This window comes from Polypterus senegalus, chromosome 4, assembly GCF_016835505.1.
Source record: "Polypterus senegalus isolate Bchr_013 chromosome 4, ASM1683550v1, whole genome shotgun sequence".
Lineage (NCBI taxonomy): Eukaryota > Metazoa > Chordata > Cladistia > Polypteriformes > Polypteridae > Polypterus > Polypterus senegalus.
In genome coordinates this window covers 23846417-23873197 of record NC_053157.1, presented here as the reverse complement: position 1 = coordinate 23873197, position 26781 = coordinate 23846417, and the positions used below count along the sequence as shown (strand labels likewise).

At 39.4% G+C, this 26781-nt stretch overlaps 1 protein-coding gene across 1 annotated transcript; it reads right to left on the bottom strand.

The window, feature by feature from the left end:
* Nucleotides 1–14727: 14727 nt before the first annotated feature.
* Nucleotides 14728–26560, bottom strand: LOC120528526 (granzyme A-like). Its single transcript, XM_039752702.1, has 4 exons — nucleotides 26520–26560; nucleotides 24985–25126; nucleotides 17151–17417; nucleotides 14728–14995 (listed from the first exon to the last, which is right to left on the bottom strand). The coding sequence occupies exons 1-4, from the start codon at nucleotides 26558–26560 to the stop codon at nucleotides 14843–14845; spliced, it is 603 nt and encodes a 200-aa protein (XP_039608636.1). The 3' UTR covers nucleotides 14728–14842.
* Nucleotides 26561–26781: the final 221 nt, after the last annotated feature.

The window sequence follows — 26781 nt, the reverse complement described above, 5'->3', positions numbered from 1 at the left end:
CCCTACACCGTTGGTTATGTGCCTCACTGCTAACCTCATCGGTAAAGCAAGGGGATGGTGAAAAAGTGCAAAGTGCTTTTATTAAAACAATTAACAAAACAAGGTGTTCAAATTAAAGTGCAGTCTCCAAAGTTCCAATAAATAATCCATAAAATCAGAAGTGAAACGTGGAGGTTTAAAACAATAGAAAAAAGTCTTCTTAAAAACAACGAAGTTAAAATAGAGCAGAAAGCATTCTTTTTACCTGGCGGCCCCCCTGCTTCCCAACCCTACTTGCAGCTGACGTTAATTCTGCCTACTTCAGCTACTTCGCTCGCTCGCTTTCTCTCTCTCTCTCTCTCTCACTCACTCACTCAACCTCCCGTCTGTTCTTTCTTTTTCCTCCCCTTCTAGCCGACTCGCGCTTCTGTTTATCAAGATAAGCAGCCCCAGGAACAATCATGAATGTGGACGGTCCCTCACAAGTGCACTTTGGTGAGAAACGCCCACATTGTGAATCGCCTTGACAACCTTCAGCCACATAACCACCACGCCTCCTCACCAAGCTGCGAGCGCGGTGATTTTTTATTTTAAAGGTAGACTTTGACAGGAGCTGTGGACCCGCTATACCACACACGTGAAAGTTCACAGAGAGTTATAGTTCGGGTTGTTCACTGAATGCTAGCAACTGGCGCACGAACGCTCGTGGACAGTCGTGGCTTTGTCTCGAGAGAGGTAAACAAGGATAGCACGCGAGTCGTATTCCAAGCAAAGGTCGTATACCAAGCAAAATTTTTCGTGTCCAAACAGGACGTATACCAAGTTGGACTTATTCCAAAGCAGATGTATACCGAGGTACCACTGTGTATATATAATATATATATTTTTTTTTTTGCGGTGGGCCGGCACCCTGCCCGGGGTTTGTTTCCTGCCTTGCACCTTGTGTTGGCTCCAGTAGACCCCTGTGAACCTGTAGTTAGGATATAATGGCTTTGTACAATGAATAGATTGATGGATGGAAGGATGGAGGGATGTCTCTTAGTGAGCAAACAAATGAAATGGTATTGAAGCAGCTTCCCTCTTTATAATTTGTTATGTTTGCCCCTGTGTCTGTACTGTTAATTGCTCATTATCAGCATTGGGAAACAATTTGGGGAGAAAACTCAACAGAGGAGGGCAAATTATACAGAAAATGGCTAAAGAAAGCATTTCTAAGCATTTCACTACATATTGTACTGCATGTGTAATTATTATTTGATGAATTTGTTTTGAAGACACTTGAGTGTTTAAAGCTTTTGCAAAGAAGAATTTTCTTAGAAATACTTGTAGGTCAGATAGCTAAACAATGAGATACATTTAAAGTCAGATTGGTGCACTCATCTTCAAAACCACAAGATCAGAGAATATTTCACTAGCTTCAAGTTAAAATAGTAATTTTAAGACTTTTAGTCTGCAATACAATAACGCCATCTCCCACGGAAACAGTCTTTGTATGACTTTGTTTTTCTAATCTTCGTGTTTATCAGTGTCACACAGCACTTAACCAGTTATTCAACATTTAATGTCTAGACGTGGTTAATTCATTTTTGGGTGTCAGAAACAAGTTAAGGCGCTGCTTACCAGAAATGAGTATCAGTGTTTAAAAATGGTTACAAAAAATATAGATGATATCAACATTAAGAGGACATTATTTCTTCTACATTTTATAATGCTGTTTTTAGCACTATGTGCTAATATGTATGCCTAGAAATAATATTTGCACTTTAGGTAAGTTTTTAATGCCAATAATATCTGATTTCAGTGGTGGATGCAGCAACAAACACATTCTAAAAATACAAGGGGATTTTACAGAAAAAAATAATCTTAAGACAAATTTAGGGCAGAACAGATTTCTCTGAATTTAAGCACCACAACAGCAAAGCTTTTCATTCTGTTAATTTGAATTAAGTTTGTGTGTGTCCTACAATAGATTGGTACGCCCACCATCTTCAGTTGGCACATACTTTCTCTCTCAAGTTACCAGAATAACGTATGGACTTTCCTGAAATGAATGAATTTTGCTTAATTTTTATTCTGTGATAATTATAAAATATATGCTCAATGTGACATACCTTGGGAGTCTTCAGTCTGGTCAAAATGTCCTTGATTACATATTGTTATGTTCAGTTACTGAAGATTTTTTCCTAAAATCATTCCAGCCTTTCTGCATGTTTTTTGTAGCGTTGCCCTAATCATTTTGCCTGCTTTCCATTTTCGGAGTCTGCAACATCGGAAGCCTGCAGTTGGCAGTTGTGAGAATATCTGGATTTTGGGTGAGTCTCTTTGGGCAGGCTGGTTAACTTAAGGCCCTGTCTTTATGGTCCTTTTAGGATGCCTCCCATTCATTTTGCTGTGTTTGGGACTCTAAATCAACAACATCTGCAATATTGGATACCAGTTAACCCTCTGATTACTTGTTCATTACCAAGAGCGGTGTTTGGGGGCGGCAACCACCCCAGACCCCGTGCCTATGGAGGCCCTGCTTTTGAAGTCCACGTGTTCCGTTCGAACGGCTTTGTCAAGTTATATTCTCCAGTTATATTTACATAAAGTTTGCGTGTTATCTTGCAAAAATTTAGCTAAATACTGTAATGAGAAAATCCTGTATATGTTAACATTATTTTCATTAAATTTGCGTGCAAGTTTATACAGTCCACACATATTGGTAACAGCGTTTGATGTAACCGGCCCTGCATAGGGTTGGTCAGCTCTAGGCCCGGACCCGCTCACCCCTAAGGCCGCCTCTGCTCATTACAGCGGGTAGAAGGAGCCATCCATCTCTCTGTTATATTCCTTCCACCACAGTGTCTCTCCTGATGATGATTTACGTACTCAGGCACAGCTACACAAGCAAGTGTTGCCAATTCAACTTCCCTGCATCCTCATGCTGTATCATCTGAAACTGCATTCAGGTCCAGCTGGGTCATCTTCCACAAGGTATAGTACTGTGAAAATTGATTTCCTCTCTTTTTATTATCTTTTCAAACCGCTTATTTCATCCTAATAATAAAATTGTCCAATTGGCAATGTGTGAAAAAGTACATGCCTCCATAGCTTAATCACTCCAATTAAAGGTTAATTTATGACCTAACATAGTCAGTCTTAATAAAACATCACTTAATTTGATCCTTAACATCAGAGTCAAGCTCCCAGAACAAAGATTCAACATGATGATAACACCACAATCAATAAATTTTAAATCGAAAGATCAGGAAATAGCTGATAGTTGATATCTACCAGTCAGGGCTACAGAGTGATATCGAAGGCTCTGAGACTCCGCCAAACCGCAGGAAGAGCCCTAATCTCTAAATGGAAAACACCTGAAACATAAATGTGGATCACTGAGATCTTATATTGATTTTTAGAGTCCTAAATAAAGTTGACACTTCCCATTTTGTCATGCTTGACAAGTCGACTGTTTATGAAGTTTTACTCATGGGGTTCTACTATTTCAGTCATTTTTAACAGGGAAATGAGAGGAAAAGTGCATTTAATATGGCACTATTAAATGTCAGAGCTTTAACTAACAAAACGTTTTTATCAACGATCTTATTAGTGATAAAAATAGATCTTATTGCACTAAATGAAACATGGCTGAATTCAGATGCGTCAGTTTTAATCGAATCTGCCTCCGGATTACAGTTTTACTCATTCAAACCGCCAGGGAAAAGGGGGCGGATTGGCTAACATTTACTCGAGCGATTAAAATGTAAAGATGTCAGTTTTGGTAAGTTCAAGTCCTTTGAGTATCTCGCCGTTGTTATTCATGGAGATTCTCAAGTTCTAATACTATCCGTGTATAGACCTCCTAAATATAACGCGTCGTTTTTTGAGGAATTCTCTGACTTAATGTCAATTTTAATTACTAATTATGACACACTCCTAATAGTTGGCGACTTTAATTTTCATATAGATAATCAGTGTGATCTAAAAGTAAAAGAATTTATGAACCTCCTGGATTCTTTTGATTTGAGACAACTCATAAATCAGCCTACACATAAAGCAGGTCATACATTAGACTTAGTGATTACTAAAGGACTGAAAGTTGATATAAAACAGATCATTGATATTGGTCTATCAGACCATTTTCTTCTACTTTTAATATAGAAATAATGATAAAAACACTCATGAGAAGCATATTGTTAAAAACGCTTCTTTGATTCGCAGCAGCTTTAAAACTTACAAACATTTTAAGCAATCAGTCCGTTTATAGTGCCAGCTATAATAGCGAGGACAATGTAAATAGTAAGGTGGAAAGATTTAATTCTAAAGTGAGAGCTGCTGTTGACATAGTTGCACCTGAAAAGACAGTGAAAAAATCTTCTAGCATTGTTATACCATGGAAGACCCAAAGAGTGTCTGATTTAAAGAGAACATGCCGTAGAGCTGAGCGTCAATGGAGGAAGAGTAAACTTACTATCCACCACGAAATATTAAAAGTCAAAATAACAGAATACAATAACACTGTCCGTCTTGAGAGACGCTGCTATTTCTCTAATATTATAAATAACAATGCTAGTAATCCTAGAGTCTTATTTTCAACAATTGATCGCCTACTAAACCCAGGTAGCTCAAAGGAATGCCTCCTAAGTGCTTCCAGTGAAACCTGTGAGGCTGTCGCTGTATTCTTCAATCAAAAATTAATGATATTAGAAATAACATAGTATATCTCCCCAACACTAAGGATCCCCTAAACCCCAACATCCTGTTATAAACAAATTAAACTCTTTCACTAGGATAGATTTACCTGATTTACAAAAATAATATCTCAATTAAAACCCTCCACCTGCGTCCTTGACCCGATACCAACAAGGTTTTTCAAAGAAGTATCAGGCGTGCTAATTGATAATGTTCTTGACATAGTAAATTCGTCACTAGATACTGGGGTCTTCCCAGACTGTCTTAAGACTGCTGTAGTTAAACCCCTACTTAAGAAACATAATCTTGACCCTCAGCTCTTGAAAATTTTAGACCCATCTCTAACTTGCCCTTCTTAAGTAAAGTTCTAGAGAAGGCAGTCATTATGCAGTTAAATGACCACCTAAATAAACATGCTATTCTTGATAAATTTCAGTCAGGTTTTAGAACAAATCACAGCACAGAAACTGCACTCGTTAAAGTAGTAAATGACTTGCGGGTAAATGCAGACAGAGGCCATTTATCTGTTCTCATCCTCTTAGATCTGAGTGCTGCATTTGACACCATTGATCACAACATTCTTAGAAATCGCCTTAGTCAATGGGTGGGCCTCTCTGGCAGTGTCTTAAATTGGTTTGAATCCTACCTGACAGGGAGAAAATATTTTGTTAGTTGTGGGAATTACAACTCAAGACACATGATATCCAATATGGTGTTCCACAAGGCTCTATCCTGGGTCCGCTGTTATTCTCAATCTACATGCTTCCGTTAGGTCAGATTATCTCAGGGCACAACGTGAGCTACCACAGCTATGCTGATGACACACAGCTGTACTTATCAATAGCACCTGATGACCCTGATTCTATTGATTCACTAACACAATGTCTGACTAGTATCTCAGAATGGATGAATAGTAATTTTCTCAAGTTAAATAAAGAGAAAACTGAAATTTTAGTGATCAGCAATAATGGATACAATGAGGCTATTAGAAATAAACTGGATACATTAGGATTAAAAGTCAAGACGGAGGTAAAAAGCTTAGGGGTGATTGTTGACTGTAATCTGAATTTTAAATCACATATTAATCAGATCATTAGGACAGCATTTTTCACTTAAGAAACATAAGTAAAGTTAGACCTCTTTATCACTGAAAGATGCTGAGAAATTAGTTCACGCGTTTGTTTTCAGTCGACTAGATTACTGTAACGCACTCCTCTCAGGACTACCCAAAAGATATAAATCGTTTGCAACTAGTGCAGAATGCAGCTGCTAGAATCCTAACTAGGAAAAAAAAATCAGAACACATTTCTCCAGTTTTGATGTCACTACACTGGTTACCTGTGTCATTCAGAATTGACTTTAAAATTCTGCTTATGGTTTATAAAGCCTTAAATAATCTCGCCCCATCTTATATATCGGAATGTCTGACACCTTATATTCCAAATCGTAACCTCAGATCCTCAAATGAGTGTCTCCTTAGAATTCCAAGAACAAAACTTAAAAGAAGTGGTGAGGCGGCCTTCTGCTGTTATGCACCTAAAATCTGGAATAGCCTGCCAATAGGAATTCGCCAGGCTGATACAGTAGAGCACTTTAAAACACTGCTGAAAACACATTACTTTAACATGGCCTTTTATAACTTCATTTTAATCGTAATTTAACTTAATCCTGATACTCTGTATGTTCAATTCATCATAACAACTATTCATGGTGGCTCTAAAATCGGTACTGACCCCTACTCTCTTTTCTGTTTCTTTTTCCGGTTTCTTTGTGGTGGTGGCCTGCGCCACCTCCACCTACTCAAAGCTTCATGATGCTCCAACAATGATGGACGGATTAAAAGGAAGAAGTCTACGTGACCATCATCATCATCAAGCCCTTCCGTGAGAACCCTAAATCCAAAGAGGACTGTTTCATTTATGTTAGGTAGAATGCCCAGAGGGGACTGGGCGGTCTCATGGTCTGGAATCCCTACAGATTTTATTTTTCTCCAGCCGTCTGGAGTTTTTTGTTTTTCTGTCCCCTGGCCATTGAACCTTACTCTTATTCGATGTTAATGTTGATTTATTTTTTATAATTATGTCTTTCATTTTTCTATTCTTTAATATGTAAAGCACTTTGAGCTACTGTTTGTATGAAAATGTGCTATATAAATAAATGTTGTTGTTGTTGTTGTTGTAATATGACAAGTGACCTCTGTGAATATTTGTTAAAACCACCGGGGCTTTCTAATTGACCTAATATTGTTTTTGGACTCTATCTATGTTGTTTTTATTTTTTTTTTACAATTTTGCCATGGTTTAATTGTTGGTATACATTTTTCTCATTTCTTTCTTGGTATGTGGTGGTGCAGCGGTAGCACTGCTGCCTCTCAGTTAATAGGCCAGGGTCCATGTCCTGGTCCTTCCTGCATGGAGTTTAAATGTTCTCTGCATGTCTGAGTGGGCTGATTCTGGGTGTGCCAATTTCCACTCATCAATTAACATGCATATTAGGTGGACTGGCGATGTTAAACTGGTTCCAGTGTTTGTGTTTTGTATGTGTGTGTTTGCCCTGTGATGGACTGGCGCCCTGTCCAGGCTTTGTTCCTGCCTTGTGCCCAGTGCCAGCCGAGATAGGCTCTAGTACACCCCATGGCCCATTTCAGAACAAAGTGGGTTAGAAAATGACTGACTGACATTATTTACATCTTCACAGCTCTGTTTTGCATCTCTTTTGTCATTTGCACCTTTTGTGTCTTGTTATCCATGACTGTGCCGTTTTGTTGTTAACGACAACACCTGATGCTTGTCACGTGATCTGCAAGTAGCCTGACCTGTTCTGTCATGGCCCCAATGCTATTTAAGATTGCAGACCACTAATTTCTGTGTCCAGGAGGATTTACTTCATTAATACAAATAAAATCAGAAGCTTAGATAGACAAAAGATAACTGTAGTGGGGCTTGTTTCAAAACATTTGCACTTATGAATTTGATGTTTAGTTTTCTTCATGCTCTTTGGTAATCAAACCCAGGCTGACTGCAGGCCACATGAAGTCCAGAAGCAACCTCCAAGTGACCCAGCCCATGGTCTCACCAGAAACGTCGAGAAAAACCAAGAACACATTTCACGATCCTTCAGAAATTCCTACATAAACTCCTGGAGTAGTACAGACCATAAATGCAGCTCTCCGCACAGCCAAGCAGCTTGCTGATGTAACTTTATAGCTAAAATGTGAATACCTGGCCCTAACTTGTATCGACTGTGGTAAACTGTATAAAAGTGCAGATTACCACTGCTTTGGTAACAGGTTAAAGAACAAAAATGACTAAATAAAAGTAAAGAAGCATTTTATTAAGGATCACATTTAGGTACTTAAATGCTGAAGAATCAAGTGTGTTAATTTCAGTGAAAGCATTTATATATTCAAAATAATCTATACTAATAAAAGGCAAAGCCCTCACTGACTGACTGACTGACTGACTGACTGATTCACTGACTCACTGACTCACTGACTCATCACTAATTCTCCATGTAGGTAGAAGGCTGAAATTTGGCAGGCTCATTCCTTACAGCTTCCTTACAAAAGTTGGGCAGGTTTCATTTAGAAATTCTACGCGTAATGGTCATAACTAGAAGCTATTTTTCTCCATTTACTGTAATAGAGTTGAGCGCGAAAGTCGTGGGGGGCGGAGTTTCGTGTGACATCATCACGCCTCCCACGTAATCACGCAGTACGTAGAAAACCAGGAAGAGCTCCAAAAACCGCTGAAGAAAACATACATTATATAATTAAGAAGGCAGTGAAACAATTAGAAGTGAGCGAGTGACATATAAAACCATATTCAGTGGCTCACGTGAACTGACGCAGTGCGCAGACAAAACCAACAGTTCCAAAGAGTGCTGAACAAAAACCGAATTACACTGCTACACTCAAATAGACAAACCACATGCCGTTGCACAATAGTAGAGCCTTCGCTTCTAGCGCCGGCTTCCGGGTTTGATTCCCGAGAGGGGATGCACTAAGTATGTACGCGCACTTCTCGATTCATTTTAGCCTCGCATCCCCTTGGTTTGAGACGTATGAAAAAATATGCGGTAAACGCAGAAAAACAGATCACCAATTGAAGCTTTATGAATAATGGATACTTTATTCGCAATCAATGATTGTTTTGGTAAAGCCATACTTAGTGTATTCATTAGATGAACGGTAAAAAAGTACGAGCGAGGGGAGGATGACTTGTTGAGGCACGCAGGCAAAACCACAATAGCACACGGGCTCGATGTACTGTAGTGCACGTCAACTCGATCTGAATTGCGCGATCATATTTGAAAAAATATATCTTTTCAAGTTCTATTTAGTCCATATGTGTCAAACTCAAGGCCTGCAGGCCACATCCGGCCCGGCGTGTAAATATATCTAGCCCGCAAGATCATTTTATATACTGTATTATTGTTATTAATGGCCCGGGGATATGAAGCGCTGGTAACACAATAAACTACAGATCCCATAATGCAGCGCTTCAGCTGCCTTGCCGAACACTTACTGCGTTAATCAAGTCTAGCTTATGATGCTGCAAGTTATTGTGAAGCTAGCCCACATGATGCCGAAGAGAAAAGGTGATTCTCAACATGGAGCCTTTAAAAACCGATGGGAGGCTGAGTATATGTTTACTAAACCCGTGTGTCTCATTTGTGGAGCTAATGTGGCTGTAATTACAGAATTTAATCTAAGACGGCACTATGAGACAAAACATCAAGATAACCTGAAAGACCTGAATGCAATGCACAAGATACAGAAAGCAGAAGAGTTAAAGAAGAATCTGACACTTCAGCAGACGTTTTTACCCGTGCAAAATCACAAAGTGATTTCAAGTGAAGCTGCTTTTATGGGAGACACAAATGCACCAGTGCAACTTGCCCCACTTTCCCTGTTGCCAAGTAATGTTGAACCAAGTCGGCACAACGGTGTTCCCAAATACGCACTTTGCTGATAAACTGAGCGCACTGCGCACTGAGTTCGCACGGCGCTTTGGTGACTTTCAAGAACAAAAAAAGAATTTTGAGTTGTTTCGCAACCCATTTGCCGTCAATGTGGAAACTGCACCTGTGCACATTCAGATGGAGGTGATTGACCTGCAGTGTAATGGCACACTGAAGGCAAAGTACGATACTACAGTTTATTCACTCCATTCCCGCAAAAATGCTCTAGCTCTGTCTACAGGCTCGTACCTTGTGCATGTTTGGTAGCACGTATCTGTGTGAGAAGCTCTTCTCAGTCATGAAGATTAACAAAACAGCACACAGGAGTCGCCTCACTGATGAGCACCTGCAGTCCATCCTGAGATCTCCACAACACAGAACCTCACACCAAACAAACAAACTTGTTGCCAAAAAAAGATGCCAGGCGTCCAGCTCTGATAAAATGACATAAGAGCAAAGACAACTGAATGATTTGATTTGTTATTGCTGAAAAGAACACATTTTATTTATATTTCCAGGTTTTGTTATGCACCATGTTCATAACAAATGTTCATATTTGAATTTGTATAATTTTGACAGGATATATTTTTATGGAGAGCAAAATCTTTTGGGATATTTAAAATTTAAGTTTATTTTTTATATAAAATTACATAAGAGTAAAGACATTTGAATGTTTGTTCTTTTAACATTTACTTTATTTCTAACTTGTATAATTTAGACAGGATATATTTTTATGGAGAGCAAAATATTATAAGTTATTTAAGGTTTGAGTTGATTTATTCCGGAATAATATTCTGTCGACTAAATAAAAATTCCTTCTATTTAAAATTTAAATAGAACTTCAACATATACGATAGTTGTGTGTGTGTGTGTGTTTGTGAGTATATGTATATATATTAGAACATTAGAACATTAGAACAATCTAGACGAGAACAGGCCATTCAGCCCAACAAAGCTCACCAGTCCTATCCACTTTTTTCCTCCAAGAAAACATCAAGTTGAGTTTTGAAAGTCCCTAACGTCTTACTGTCTACCACACTAATTGGTCGCTTATTCCAAGTGTCTATCGTTCTTTGTGTAAAGAAAAACTTCCTAATGTTTGTGCGAAATTTACCCTTAACAAGTTTCCAACTGTGTCCCCCATACATATGTATGTGTGTGTGTGTATATATATATATATATATATATGTATATATATATATAACTGTATATATATGTGTACATTGGTGTGAAAAACTATTTGCCCCTTTCCTGATTTCTTATTCTTCTGCATGTTTGTCACACAAAATGTTTCTGATCATCAAACACATTTAACCATTAGTCAAATATAACACAAGTAAACACAAAATGCAGTTTTAAATGATGGTTTTATTATTTAGGGAGAAAAAATCCAGACCTACATGGCCCTGTGTGAAAAAGTAATTGCCCCCTTGTTTAAAAATAACCTAACTGTGGTGTATCACACCTGAGTTCAATTTCCGTAGCCACCCCAGGCCTGATTACTGCCACACCTGTCTCAATCAAGAAATCATTTAAATAGGAGCTGCCTGACACAGAGAAGTAGACCAAAAGCACCTCAAAAGCTAGACATCATGCCAAGATCCAAAGAAATTCAAGAACAAATGAGAACAGAAGTAATTGAGATCTATCAGTCTGGTAAAGGTTATAAAGCCATTTCTAAAGCTTTGGGACTCCAGCGAACCACAGCGAGAGCCATTATCCACAAATGGCAAAAACATGGAACAGTGGTGAACCTTCCCAGGAGTGGCCGGCCGACCAAAATTACCCCAAGAGCGCAGAGACAACTCATCCGAGAGGTCACAAAAGACCCCAGGACAACATCTAAAGAACTGCAGGCCTCACTTGCCTCAATTAAGGTCAGTGTTCACGACTCCACCATAAGAAAGAGACTGGGCAAAAACGGCCTGCATGGCAGATTTCCAAGACGCAAACCACTGTTAAGCAAAAAGAACATTAGGGCTCGTCTCAATTTTGCTAAGAAACATCTCAATGATTGCCAAGACTTTTGGGAAAATACCTTGTGGACTGATGAGACAAAAGTTGAACTTTTGGAAGGCAAATGTCCGTTACATCTGGCGTAAAAGGAACACAGCATTTCAGAAAAAGAACATCATACCAACAGTAAAATATGGTGGTGGTAGTGTGATGGTCTGGGGTTGTTTTGCTGCTTCAGGACCTGGAAGGCTTGCTGTGATAGATGGAACCATGAATTCTACTGTCTACCAAAAATCCTGAAGGAGAATGTCCGCCATCTGTTCGTCAACTCAAGCTGAAGCGATCTTGGGTGCTGCAACAGGACAACGACCCAAAACACACCAGCAAATCCACCTCTGAATGGCTGAAGAAAACCAAAATAAAGACTTTGGAGTGGCCTAGTCAAAGTCCTGACCTGAATCCAATTGAGATGCTATGGCATGACCTTAAAAAGGCGGTTCATATGCTAGAAAACCCTCAAATAAAGCTGAATTACAACAATTCTGCAAAGATGAGTGGGCCAAAATTCCTCCAGAGCGCTGTAAAAGACTCATTGCAAATTATTGCAAACGCTTGATTGCAGTTATTGCTGCTAAGGGTAGCCCAACCAGTTATTAGGTTCAGGGGGCAATTACTTTTTCACACAGGGCCATGTAGGTTTGGATTTTTTTCTCCCTAAATAATAAAAACCATCATTTAAAAACTGCATTTTGTGTTTACTTGTGTTATATTTGACTAATGGTTAAATGTGTTTGATGATCAGAAACATTTTGTGTGACAAACATGCAAAAGAATAAGAAATCAGGAAGGGGGCAAATAGTTTTTCACACCACTGTATATATGTATATACTGTATATATGTCTATATTTGTATATGTGTATATGTATATATGTATGTATATGTATATATATATATATATATGATGTGTATATATATGTTTATATATGTGTTTGTCTGTGTGTGTATATATATATATATATATATATATATATATATATATATATATATATATGCCAGCAACACTCATGACAATGACAAAACAATTACATTGTCAATCATGTTACATTATTATTAAAATGTTTCCTTTTCTTTTTACTTCTCCGCTGCCAAGCGCGGGTATTTTGCTATATATATAAATATATAGATATATAGATATGACAACAACACTCATATCAATGACAAAACAATTACATTAACAATCAAGTTACGTTATTTTTAAAATTTTTCCTTTTCTTTTTCATAACTTCTTTAACACAGTACTTCTCCGCTGCGAAGCCCGGGTATTCTGCTAGTTTGATAATAATTATAGTCATGTGAAAAAGTATGTGCACCCCATGAATTGTTTTTTTTTTCAGCCTACTTGGTATCACACACGTGCGCACAGGAGGCAGCTAAAGGGCACAAAGAAAGGTAATTCTACAGGAGACCAGGGGGTAGAGAAGTGCGTTAATCCTTTCTCTCTTTCCACTGCAGACCCGTTATAGGAAATTCTGCCTGGCCTCCATGACATTCCTTTCATTCACAAGCCCAATGACATCACTTCTGGTCATGGCCCTGATGACGTCACTTCCGGATTCAGTCATAATTACCTCACTTCCACTGCTGCACTTTAAAACCCACCATCTCTACGTCACCAGTCGGTTCTGTTTTAGACTCCAACCTGTACATACTTGTACATAAAATCAACCATTTTGCAACCAGGATCAATTATACAGGAGGCTCTCTCAAACCTTTTTTAGCTCCCTTGTCTCATGTTTTGACAAGGTATATATCATGATTTGATCTTCATTTAAACAGTATCCTTAGATGACGTACACGTGCTTTTCCATTTTGTAGCTCATTGTATAATTTAAATAGACAAGATACCGGTTTCACTTTTGGAAACAGTAGGTACAACCCTACATTCATGACAAGGGAAAATACGTAAAATTAGAATCAAATACAAATGATTAGAAGATCATTAGAGCGGATCTTGTGCTACTAAAACCTCAGACATTTTCCTTGGTTTGCCTTTGTTGTTGAAGTGTGTGTTATTACCATACCTACATCGAAAAAACTTTCTGAAACCTTCAAAAAAGAAGGTAACAGATGCTTGTGTGTCTGGGAAGTGATTTAAAAAGATCTCCAAACAATTGGAAATCAGCTATTCCACTATCCGGAAGATCATCTACAAGTGAAGAAGATTTCAACAGGCTGTCCTAGCAAGATTAGCCAAAGAGTAGAACACACCATGCTGAAAGAAGTCTTTACGAACGCCTGGATTTTGTCATGGGACCTACTGGTAGCTCTTGCCACTGTTGATGCCAGGGTGGATGAGTCTGATTAGATGTACATCGGAGTTACGGCAGAAGGAAAACTTTGCTGTCCAGAAAAAACTTCAGGGCAAGACTAAAGTTTACCCATGAACACCCAGGCAAAGACCAGAGTTTCTGGAGCAATGTGCTCCAGTCAGACAAGGCACATAGAGTTAGTTGTCCACAGTATCAGAAGATATATTTAGTGTAAACCAACAGCAGCATTTGGCCAGAAGAACCTGAAACCAAATTGGTGGTGGAAATATTATGGTTTGGGGCTGCTTTGCTGCATCAGTGCCTAGGCAGCTCACCATCATCGAATCTACTGTATGATGAATTTTTCATTTTACCAGAAAATAATGTGAGACCACTTGTTAGAGCCCATCTGAAACTGAACCTTGCAACATGACAATGACCCCACATGAAGCAGCAAATCAACCAAGGAATGGTGGAAAAGAAAGAAATGGAGACTTCTGGAATGTCTGAGTCAAAGCCTGGATGGTGAGAAGTTGTGTTGGGATTTGAGTCAGGTTGTGCACACAAGACACCCCATAAATATCACACTGCTGAAAGAATTATGCATAGGAGATTAAGAAATAACTGATTAGAAGTCAAAGACTGGTAGACAGTTACAGGAAATACCTATTTGAGGGTGCAATGTCAGCTCTTAGATCCAAGGGTGGACACACAGATGAGAATGGCAATTCTGTCCATTTTTCGTGGACTAAATTATTAAAAGATGTTTATCTAAAGATACTGTGTAGAAGAAGATCAAATCGTGAAACGTCCACATATGCGTATGTTAAAAGAGAAAAAATATATTTTCATACTTTGTCACATGACTGTATGTTGCATCAATTAAAACAATAAAAATAATAGCAAGCAACAGCAGCACCATAGAAAGAGAAGCTGATGCATGAAACAAGCATTTACATTTAATAATCCTTAATTTCTTTATGTATCCATCTGAGATACTCTTCTGTAAGGAGTGTGTAGACACCTGGTTTTTTAGGCAGCCCACATTCTCTACGAAAGGAGACAATTCCTCTGTAGATCCCATTGCACAGTAATGGGCCTCCTGAATCTCCCTGCATAAACAACATAGCATTTAAAATGAATGAACGCAGAAATTGACAAATTGCATATATAGAATAACAGTGTGAGAAAGCAAAATGGTTGAGCATACTGTAACATAAACAGTACAAGGTGGACTGTGCATGACCACCTTACTGGTTCATGATCAGCCTTATGTTTAAATGGAAAAGAAGGTACTCTACACTCCTCTTAACTCTAATTGGATTCTGTTTCATAGGCAGAGGATCAAGCATCCTTGCAACTGGCATGGCTACTGGCCATCTAATGTTCCCACAGTGGTCCATACAAACTCTCCATTTCTGACTCTCTCTCTGGTGTCCCTGTTGCTCTTCTGATACATTCAGTACAATGCAGGGATGTACATTTGCCTGGCAGTGCCCTTCTTCTTGACATGGTTTGTGAAATTAGATGTTGACAGTTGGTATATATATATACTTAAGAAATGGTTTCAGCAGGACTGAAGGAATGGAATCTAAGGTAATCTCTCAGATGGGAAGGCAGAATATGGAAAGGAGACTGCTTGCTGGAGCAATAAGTTCCTCCACTTCTGGTTTTGCTTAAGGTTTGTTTCCTACTGGGCCGCATAGTAACTGAAACTGAAACCAAAGTTTAAACCAGAGATCTGTCCAATTGTATGGCACTACCAAAATGCTAATCAAAGAATCTTCATAAGGAGACAAATCAAAGAGTCAGAAAACAGAGGATCTAAAGCACAAAAACTAAACACATACATACATGAGATTGTTTTTAAAGGATATCTACAAACTCAAATAATAATTTGTCTGATGTAGAATGCTTTATATCATCACATCAGTTATGTTAATTATTATATTCCTGGAGATACACTGCAAAGCAAATGTCACTACATTGTAACGATGGCAACTGAAAATGCCGACACCCATAATAAAAAACAAAATTGAGACAGAAATGGTGTAATTAGAACATTAGAACACTCTAGACGAGAACAGGCCATTCAGCCCAACAAAACTTGCCAGTCCTATCCACTTAATTCTTCCAAAAAATATCAGATCAAGTTATGAAATTACCTAAAGTCCTATTGTCTACCACACTACTTGACAGCTTATTCCAAGTGTCTATCATTCTTTGTGCAAAGAAAAACTATGTAATGTTTGTGCGAAATTTACCTTTAACAAGTTTCCAAGTGTGTCCACATGTTCTTGATGAACTCGTTTTATTAATAAGTATGAACAATAAGAGAAGCATAAACAGACACTCAGGAAATGTTATAAGTACACATAATCATCAAAAAAGTTCAGTATTGTGCACTTCCTGGTTGGGGATGCAGTCCAAAAGAAATTAGCATAAAATTAGTTTTAATAATCTTTTGATTATGAATATGCTCTGTCTTTTGACTAAAATTTTGTCTAAAATTGAGGCTATGGTTAAGTAAACTTTGTATCAACTCAAACTATCTTTTGGTATTGATTCCTTTGTTAGTTAAATTTATATCTTCCTGGCCTGGTTTTGACTTAGCTTGTTTTTCTCTGAATATGAACCACATTCTGATTCTGATTTAATTAAAAATTGTTCCTGCTCAGTGCAGTCAATACAAACTGCACTTTGAACAAGCAGCCCTTTTGGACCCTTGGTGCCTCTAGGAGGAGGTCATCACATGCAGCTTCACTGATGACCTGAGTAGCCAGCTGATCAGGAAGTACTTTGGAAGTGGAGATAAGGCGAGAGTTTACCTGTAATTACTGGAGAAATAAGGGATTGAAAATAAAAGAAGAAAGAGGCCTGTATTGTAGAGAACCTGTGCCATAAATGTTTTTCTTTTCCTTACATGTGGTCCATCCAGTTGTGTACTGGGTCAGGGTAGTGCAAAAGAACCCCACATTTATCACCACTATACATATATTGTTATATATACATGTTGGAAGGATCTCCTTATGAACTTTGTCAAGGTATGTTATACCTCGCAAAACTTGTCTTCTTCTTGTACTTATAGCCATAAATGTAATCCAGCTAAATTGCTTCTGTATACAATTTATTTCCAAGATAAATATTAATATCAAGTGCAAATATGGCCACTAATTATATATAACTCAGCAGTTGTAGAAGAAAGGATGATGTCTAAAAATAAGAAAAATGCAACAGAAAGTTCTGAAATTCTGAACAGAGCTTTACCTGACAGGCGTCTTGTTCTCCATTCGGATCACCTGCACACAGCATGCATTTTGTTATTTTTATTTTTCCATAGTAGCTGGGGCGGTTGCACACATTTCTGTCTATAACGGTAACACTTGTTTCTCTCATTTTGTCTACTGGATAACCACCAAAGTAGGTAGCACCCCATCCAGCAACATTGCAGTGGGTTCCTGCTTCGACATCTTCTCCATGTTTGGGAAGTGGAAGGAGTGAAACATATTTGTTCAACGTTGCACTTGCATTCAGCTTTTGAAAATACAAATCAAAGAGAAATGATAAAACTATTATATTCACAATGTGGAACAAGCAGATGACAAATCTACACACACACTTATTTGAATAATTCTGACATATTCAGTGAAAAAGCAGACACATGTCTCAATTTTCAGTCCTAGAATCAATTATCCGTGTTAGTAAATGAAATTCTGCTACAAGGTGTGACACAAAAATAACTGGATTGGTAAAATAAAATATATTTGTTGATGAGTTACAACATTGTAAACATTGTCACCTTCTATATACTCCCCCTCCTGATCTCTACACCACTCCATACATACCTTCCATTGATTGAAACAGTGCTGGAAGTCTTCTTGCTTGAGGCTCTTCAACAGGCTTGCTGTTTCTGTCTTCACTTCATCCATTGAAGAAAAATGTGTTCCCTTCAGATCACTTTTGATTTTCGGGAACAAGTAAAAATCACAGGAAGCTAAATCGGGTGAATAAGGAGGATGATCGAGGACAGGAATGTTTTTATCAGCCAAAAACTGCTTTAAAGCAAAAGCATTGTGCGCGGGAGCGTTGTCTTGTCTTGTCTTCACTGTTTGTTTTTTTTCACGCAATATTGCAGCAGCAACTCGTGTAGCGATTGTTGTGCAAACACTGACTGGTTATTCACAGGATATACCTAGCCAGTCGGCGGTTTGAGGAGGCGTGTAGGAGGGGATATACAGTAGCTCTATGATTCACGTCCAGCTGACCTCCAGACGGTTTTCCAGGAAAGCCCCATGCTCAATCCGGTTATTTTTGTGTCTCACCTCGTATACTTCAGTAAACATAACAGTCTGCGTTCATTATTTAAAATAGTTAACTCATTGGACAAGTATTAAGACTATCTTCACTTTTTTGAAATCCTAAACAGTGCTCATGTCATGGATAAATAACAGACAGGAGTTGGAGTACAGGAAGGTTATGGAAGACCTTGTTTTATGGTCCAGGGAGACCCACCTACAACTCAACATTAGCAAGACAAAACAGCTAGTGGTGGAATTCTGGAGCCCCTGAGACCTGTCACCATTCAGAGGGAGGATATGGAAGTGATGTAGAGCTACAAGTACCTGGGGGTCCACATGACCAACAAACTGGACTGGTCTGACAAAGTTCTATTGTAAACAAGAAGGGCCAGAGCAGATTGTACTTGTTAAGGAAACTTGGATATTTTATTGTAAGCAGCAAGCAGCTATAAATGCTAAATCAGTCTGTAGTCGTCAGTGTGTTGTTCTATGCTGTAATTTCCTGGAAAGCAACACAACCTCTGAAAATGCACAATGCCTGTAACTGTAAAGCTATTGTGGAAAATAAAATGGTGGAAAACTTGAATGCCATCATGAAAAAAAAACCTGAATCCCCTCCAGAGGGCACTGTCTTAGAGCACTTTTAGCCACAACGATGTGCTAAGATATTTTCTGACTGCTGTTATGAGCAGGACCGTCTTAACAGCATTATAGGCCCCGGGCAAAGCATTGTACTGGGGCCCCTACCTACGCAACCACTCAGCAAGTCAAAATATACATAATTAGCATGGGGCTCCTATGCTTGAGGAGCCCCCAGGCAACTGCCCAGTGGGCCCATGCATTAAGACGGCCCTGCAGTAGCTCTCAACTCAATTTTCTTCCCCAGGAGATTACAGTGTAGAACAACACACTGGCTACTGTAGACTATTAAAACATCTCCAGTAGCTTGCTGCGTACATCAAAAGTTCTGAGTCTCCTTAAGAAGTACTGTTTGCAACAATGTGTTGTCAGACCAGTTATGTGAAGCCCCAGCTCTGCACCACTTCCACATCCTCCCTCTGGATGGTGACTGGTCTCAGAGGGTATTTAGCATGACAGAAGCCCACCACCAACTCTTTTGTCTCATTGATATTGAGCTGCAGGTTGTTGTCCCTGCACCACAAGACAATATCCTCCACAAGTTTTCTATACTCCGACTTAACTCCATTATTAATGCAGCCTATGATGGAGGAGTCTTTTGAGAATAGTTATGGGTGGGAAGTGCTGATATTGTGCTACCTAAAGAACTACTCAGGAAGTCACAACATACATAGATTAGCATGGAGCCCTTATGCTCGTGGGGCCTCTGGGCAACTGTCCAGCATGCCCATACATTAAGACGGCCCTGCAGTAGCTCTCTGAATTGGTTAAAAGGAAGTTGAATTTTCAGAATTTTTGGAACGCAATGACTACATCACTGCTGTGTTTTCCCATTTGTATTTCATGTCATGCCATTTTCTAACCTGCTTAATCCAAACTAGGTTCATGGGGGGTACTGGAGCCTATCCCAGCTAGCTTTGGCCCCAAGGCAAGAGCAAAACATGGATAGGGTACCAGCCCATTGCAGGGCAGAACACACACACACACGCCAAATACATACACCAAACACACACACACAAGGTTAATTCACCAATTCATCTAACTTGAATGGCTTTGGATAGAGGAAAGAAACTGGAGCACCCAGCGGAAACCCATGAAGACACTGGGAGAGCATGTGTGGAAGAAATAAATTGGAAATATAGTTAAGAAAGAAATGTGTCCTCAACTAGGCCTCTTTGTGTCAGAAATCAGACAGGAGGAAGCTTGTTCATGCGTCTATAATTTCTCTTCATGAAGAGGGAGCACCCAGTTGAGCAGAGATGTCACGGAATGGTAACAGAGCAAAGACAGAGACTCATACTTGTACACAAGTGAATTTGCATAACAGTGCTGATGCATCATATGACATTTACTCTAATTGGTCTATTAGCTTACACACCCAAATAAACATACCCAAATAAAAGTCTTATTTTACTATCTTCTTGTTCTTCTCAATATCTCTTTTAAGTTCAGCTCTTACCCTTTAATGGAATGTGTTTATGTGACAACTGTCACTGTCAGGTCTTATTGGGTACATGACATCAGCCAATTTCTTAAGCCACCGTAATAGAACACGCTGGCTCTTTATTTAACCCTTTCAGCAGTTCCTTCATGCTAGTTTTGGTAAATTTAAGTCCTTTGAGTATCTCGCCGTTGTTATTCATGGAGTTTCTCACGTTCTCGTATTATCCGTGTATAGACCTCCTAAATATAACGCGTCTTTCCTTGAGGAATTCTCTGACTTAATGTCAATTTTAGTTACAAACTATGACGCACTCTTATAATAATAGTCGACTTTAACTTTCATGTCGACAATCAGTGTGACCAAAAGGTAAAGGAATTCATGAACCTCCTGGACTCTTTTGATTTGAGGCAGCTCGTTAATCAGCCTACACATAAAGCAGGTCATACGTTAGACTTAGTGATTACTAAAGGACTTAAAGTTGATATAAAGCAGGTCACTGATATCGGTCTATCAGACCATTTCCTTCTACTATTTAATATAGAAATAAAGATATGAGAAGCATTTTGTTAAAAAACGCTTCTTTGACTCATCAGCAGCTTTAAAGCTTACAACTATTCTAAGCAATCAGTCCGTTTATAATGCCAACTATAATAGCGAGGATAATGTAAATAGTAAAGTGGAAAACTTTAATTCTAAAGTAAGAACTGCTGTTGACATAGTTGCACCTGAAAAGACAGTTAAAAAATCCTCTAGTATTGTTATTCCATGGAAGACCCAAAGAGTGTCTGATTTAAAAAGAACATGTCGTAGAGCTGAGCGTAAATGGAGGAAAACTAAACTAACTATCCATTATGAGATATTGAAGGCTAAAATAACAGAATACAATAACACTGTCCGTCTTGAGAGGCGCTGCTATTTCTCTAATATTATAAATAACAATGCTAGTAATCCCAGTCTTATTTCAAACAATTGATCATCTGTTAAACCCAGGTAACACAAAGGAATGCCCCCAGAATACTTCCAGTGAAACCTGTGAGAACATTGCTGTATTTTTCAATCAAAAATTAATGATATTAGAGATAACATAGTATATCTCCCCAACACTGCAGAACCTCCAAAGCCCCGTACTCCATTATAAACAAATTAAATGCTTTCACCAGGATAGATTTACCTGAATTACATAGTATAATCTCTCAACTGAAACCCTCCACCTGCGTCCTTGACCCAATACCAACAAGGTTTTTCAAAGAAATATCAGGCGTGCTAATTGACAATATTCTGGACATAGTAAATTGTCATTAGATACGGGGTCTTTCCAGACTGTCTTAAGACTGCTGTAGTTAAACCCCTGCTCAAGAAAATAATCTTGACCCTCTGCCTTTGAAAATTTTAGACCCATCTCTAACCTGCCCTTCTTAAGTAAAATTCTAGAGAAGGCAGTCATTATGCAGTTAAATGACCACCTCAATAAACATGCTATTCTTGATACATTTCAGTCAGGCTTCAGAACAAATCACAGTACAGAAACTGCACTTGTTAAAGTAGTAAATGACTTGCGGTAAATGCAGACAGAGGCCATTTATCTGTTCTCATCCTCTTAGATCTGAGTGCTGCATTTGACACCATTGATCACAATATTCTTAGAAATCGCCTTAGTCAATGGGTGGGCCTCTCTGGCAGTGTCTTAAATTGGTTTGAATCCTACCTGGCAGGAGAAAATTCTTTGTGAGTTGTGGTAATCAAATCTCAAAGACACATGATATCCGATATGGTGTTCCACAAGGCTCTATCCTGGGTCCGCTGCTGTTCTCAATCTACATGCTTCCGTTAGGTCAGATTATCTCAGGTTACAACGTGAGTTACCACAGCTATGCTGATGACACACAGCTGTACTTATCAATAGCACCTGATGACTCCGACTCTTCGATACACTAACACAATGTCTTACTGGTATTTCTGAATGGATGAATAGTAATTTTCTCAAACTAAATAAAGAGAAAACTGAAATTTTAGTAATTGGCAATAATGGATTCAATGAGGTTATCAGAAATAAACTTGATGCACTGGGATTAGAAGTTAAGACGGAAGTAAACAATTTAGGGGTAACCGTTGACTGTAATCTGAATTTTAAATCGCATATTCATCAGACCACTAGGACAGCATTTTTCACTTAAGAAACATAGCAAAGTTAGACCTCTTATATCATTGAAAGATGCTGAGAAATTAATTCACGCTTTTGTTTTCAGTAGACTAGATTACTGTAACGCACTCCTCTCAGGACTACCCAAAAAGACATAAATCACTTGCAACGAGTGCAGAATGCAGCTGCTAGAATCCTAACTGGGAAAAAAAATCCGAACACATTTCTCCAGTTTTGATGTCACTACACTGGTTGCCTGTGTCTTTCAGGATTGACTTTAAAATACTGCTTATGGTTTATAAAGCCTTAAATAATCTCGCTCCATCTTATATATCGGAATATATTCCAAATCGTAGCCTTAGATCTTCAAATGAGTGTCTCCTTATAATTCCAAAAGCTAAACTTAAAAGAAGTGGTGAGGCGGCCTTCTGCTGTTGTGCACCTAAAATCTGGAATAGCCTGCCAATAGGAATTCCCCAGGCTAATACAGTAGAGCACTTTAAAACACTGCTGAAAACACATTACTTTAACATGGCCTTTTTATAACTTCACTTTAACTTAATACTGATACTCTGTATGTTCAATTCTTCATAATAACTATTCACAGTGGCTCCAAAATCCATACTGATCCCTACTCTCTCTTCTGTTTCTTTTTCCGGTTTCTTTGTGGTGGCGGCCTGCGCCACCACCACCTACTCAAAGCATCATGATGCACCAACATTGATGGACTGAAAGCCAGAAGTCTACGTGACCATCATCATCAAGTCCTTCCATGAAAACCCTAAATACAAAGAGGACTGTTTGACTTACAGTATGTTAGGTAGATTGCCCAGAGGGGACTGGGCGGTCTCTTGGTCTGGAACCCCTACAGATTTTTTTTTTCTCCAGCCTTTGGAGTTTTTTTTGTTTTTTCTGTCCACCCTGGCCATCGGACCTTACTTATTCTATGTTAATTAATGTTGACTTATTTTATTTTTATTGTGTCTTCTATTTTTCTATTCATTTTGTAAAGCACTTTGAGCTACATTTTTTTGTATGAATATGTGCTATATAAATAAATGTTGATTGATTGATTGATATTCTCTAACACAAATATTAAATATTTCTTTTTAATGTACACAGCCTACAAAATGCTTCATTCGCAAAAACTATTTACCACTAATCCATCCATCCATCCATCCATTCTCTTCCGCTTGTCCGAGGTCAGGTCGCGGGGGCAGCAGCTTGAGCAGAGTTACCCAGAGACTTCCCTCTCCCTGGCCACTTCTACTAGCTCTTCCGGGGGAATCCCGAGGCGTTCCCAGGCCAGCTGAGAAACATAGTCTAACCAGTATGTCCTGAGTTTTCCTCAGGGCCTCATCCCAGTTAGATGTGCCCGGACTACCTCACCAGGGGAAGCGTCCAGGAGGCATCCTGATCAGATGGTTGAGACACCTCCTCTGAATCCTCTCAATTTTCGGAGGAGCAGCAGCTCTACTCTGAGCTCCTCCCGGATGACCGAGCTTCTCACCCTATCTTTAAGGGAAAGTTCAGACACCCTGTGGAGGAAACTCATTTTAGCCGCTTGTATTCGCGATCTCGTTCTTTCGGTCACTACTCACAGCTTATGACCATAGGTGAGGGTAGGAACGTAGATCGACCGGTAAATTAAGAGCTTTGCCTTTCGGCTCAGCTCCTTTTCACCATGACAGACCGATGCAGAGCCCACATCACTGTGGACACCGCACCAATCCGCCTGTCGATCTCCCGCTCCATTCTTCCCTCACTTGTGAACAATACCCTGAGATTCTTGAACTCCTCCACTGGGGGTAGGATCTCACTCCCAACCCGAGAGGGCACTCCATCCTTTTCCGGCTGAGGATCACGGATTTGGAGGTACCGATACCTATCCCATCCACTTCACACTCGGCTGTGAACCGATCCAGTGAGAGCTGAGGATTGCAGCCTGATGAAGCAAACAGGACAACATCATCTGCAAAAAGCAGTGACCCAATCCTGAGCCCACCAAACCTGACCCCCTCAATGCCCAGGCAGCACCTATAAATTCTGTTCATAAAAGTTCTGAACAGAATTGATGGCAAAGGGCAGCCCTGGCAGAGTCCAACTCACACCAGAAATGGGTTCGACTTACTGCCGGCAATGCAGACCAAGCTCTGACAACAGTTTGTACGGGGACTGAACAGCCCTTACCTTACTCTATTTACCACTTAATGATCCCTTTATTCTCTCGCACATGCAAACTCCATGTAAGGAGAACCCGAGACACAAACACTGGTCTCCTTACTGTGAGGCAGCAGTGCTACCACTGCGCCATCATGATGCCCCATTTGTATTTTGTTCTCTTAATTAAAAAATGTTTCAATAGGCTTTTCATCTGTGCTATATGTGTATTTCTGAAACTAGGATAGTGAAGCTTGCCATGTTTTTTTTACTCTCACTACGTTTCCAACCACTGGTATCTTACTCTTTGGCTATTAAGAGCTCCAAATATCAATATTTAGATTCTATAAATTTGTTTTCAGGTTTAGGAAGACCCTGATTTACATGAAAGCTGGAGAAAAGAACAAAGTGAATACACACCTTAAGAAGCATTATATCATTCACAGATGTATAATTATTAAAGTTAGGATGAGGAACAGCAATCTTCACTTGAAATTCCTGTCTTGTTGGTTCTTTTTCTATTCGTGAATGAGTTCCAAGAGTCACTTCAATATGATTCAACCTTAAAATAAGAATTGAAAAAATAAAATAGACTTTGAATTGAATAACCAGATAGACATCCCCACCCTGTTTTATTTCTAGTGAGGCCAGTGAATAAAGATTTGTGGCAACAGCCTTATGCAGGCATCTCTCCATTGATTGTAGGGTTTTGTTTTTTTTTACATTAAAGAACACTATGAGTGCAGCATATCCCCGGAGCAGAATCAATAAGGCAGGAACTAACAGGATACAAGTCCACCACAAGGCACACTCACAAAATTGATCAAATTCAATGATAAAGGTCTATCGAAGTGAAGAAGGCACAAAAGTCGTTAGGGTTTTCAAGAAACCAGAATCCCAAAAGAAAACCTGCTTGAAAACAAGGATTATGTGCACAGAACTCAGCACAGCCTGGCATAAGAATTTAACTCTGGCTTCACTGGACCTGTGAATTACTTGGAGTGGATGCCAGTCCATCACGGGGCATACTCAGGTACACGGCCATATTGACATTACACCAATTTAGTGTCTGCAGTTAAGCTGGCATGTAAGTCTTTAGGATGTTCAAAGAAGCCAGAATCCTTAAAGATGTCTTAGATAGTGTGTAACTGGACGCTGTATAGAGCCTCACCCGGCACAGACTCACTCTGAGGCACATGTAAAAACACGAAAAGACTTTATTTTTCTTCACCTGTGGGGCAAGTCTTCCCCGTGAACCCTACAGGCATAACACAGTCCCAGTAAGCACTTAAACACCCGAAGCACTCTCTTCTCGAACTACCACTCCTCCCTGGCAACCTTGTCCTCTTCCTCCTGATTCTGGCTCTTGAGTGGTGGTTGCTGGCACTTTTTATAGCCCACCCGGAAGTGCTCCAGGCGCTTGATTACCTGAATCTGATTACACTTCCGGGTGGGGCTGTAGAGTTGTCCAGACCGGCTCAGGGACCCATGCAGCACCCCCAGGCTGCCACCCCAGATCCAAACAGGGCTGTGGCGAACTCCATCTGCCATGGAGTCCTGCGAGAAACTGAGGCACCATCGTCAGCCAGGGTTCCTACAGAACATATGTAGAAGGGGCGTCCCGGCCAGGCATGGGACCCGGCCGCCTGCCACAATAGATAGATAGATAGTAAAGGCACAATATAATAGACGACTGGGGCCGAAAATAAAAGACAAAGAGTAGGACAGCTGCTTTACAGGCTTTTAAATGTTCAAAGCGCAGAGCGAGATGCAGATCATGGGTTGCTTATCAACACATTTTTAAATATTGCCTAACCGGATTTTAGAGATTAACTTTTCAAGAACATATTTATTTATTTATCTGATTTAAGTTATGCCCATCATTCATTCACAGTACATACCACACTGTAGCACTGCTCGGCTCTAAACACGTGGTGTGTGCGGTTCACACTTACTGTGAAGTTCCTTTGTCCTTTTCTCTAAAAAATGACACCATTCTACTCACAGTGAACTCAAAATGGGAAATAAACATTTTTAATTTGTATGACTGTACAATTTAAGTTAGTGACAGTATTTTAGTGTTGCAAAATACATTTAGAAAACCTTCCAAAGCTTAGGTACGTTATATTACCTGTTAATAGAGTTTTTGTCTTACATTCACACTTCATAATGAATAATTAACCCTCTTTTTGCCAGTGGGAGATGTCTTCATTTGGC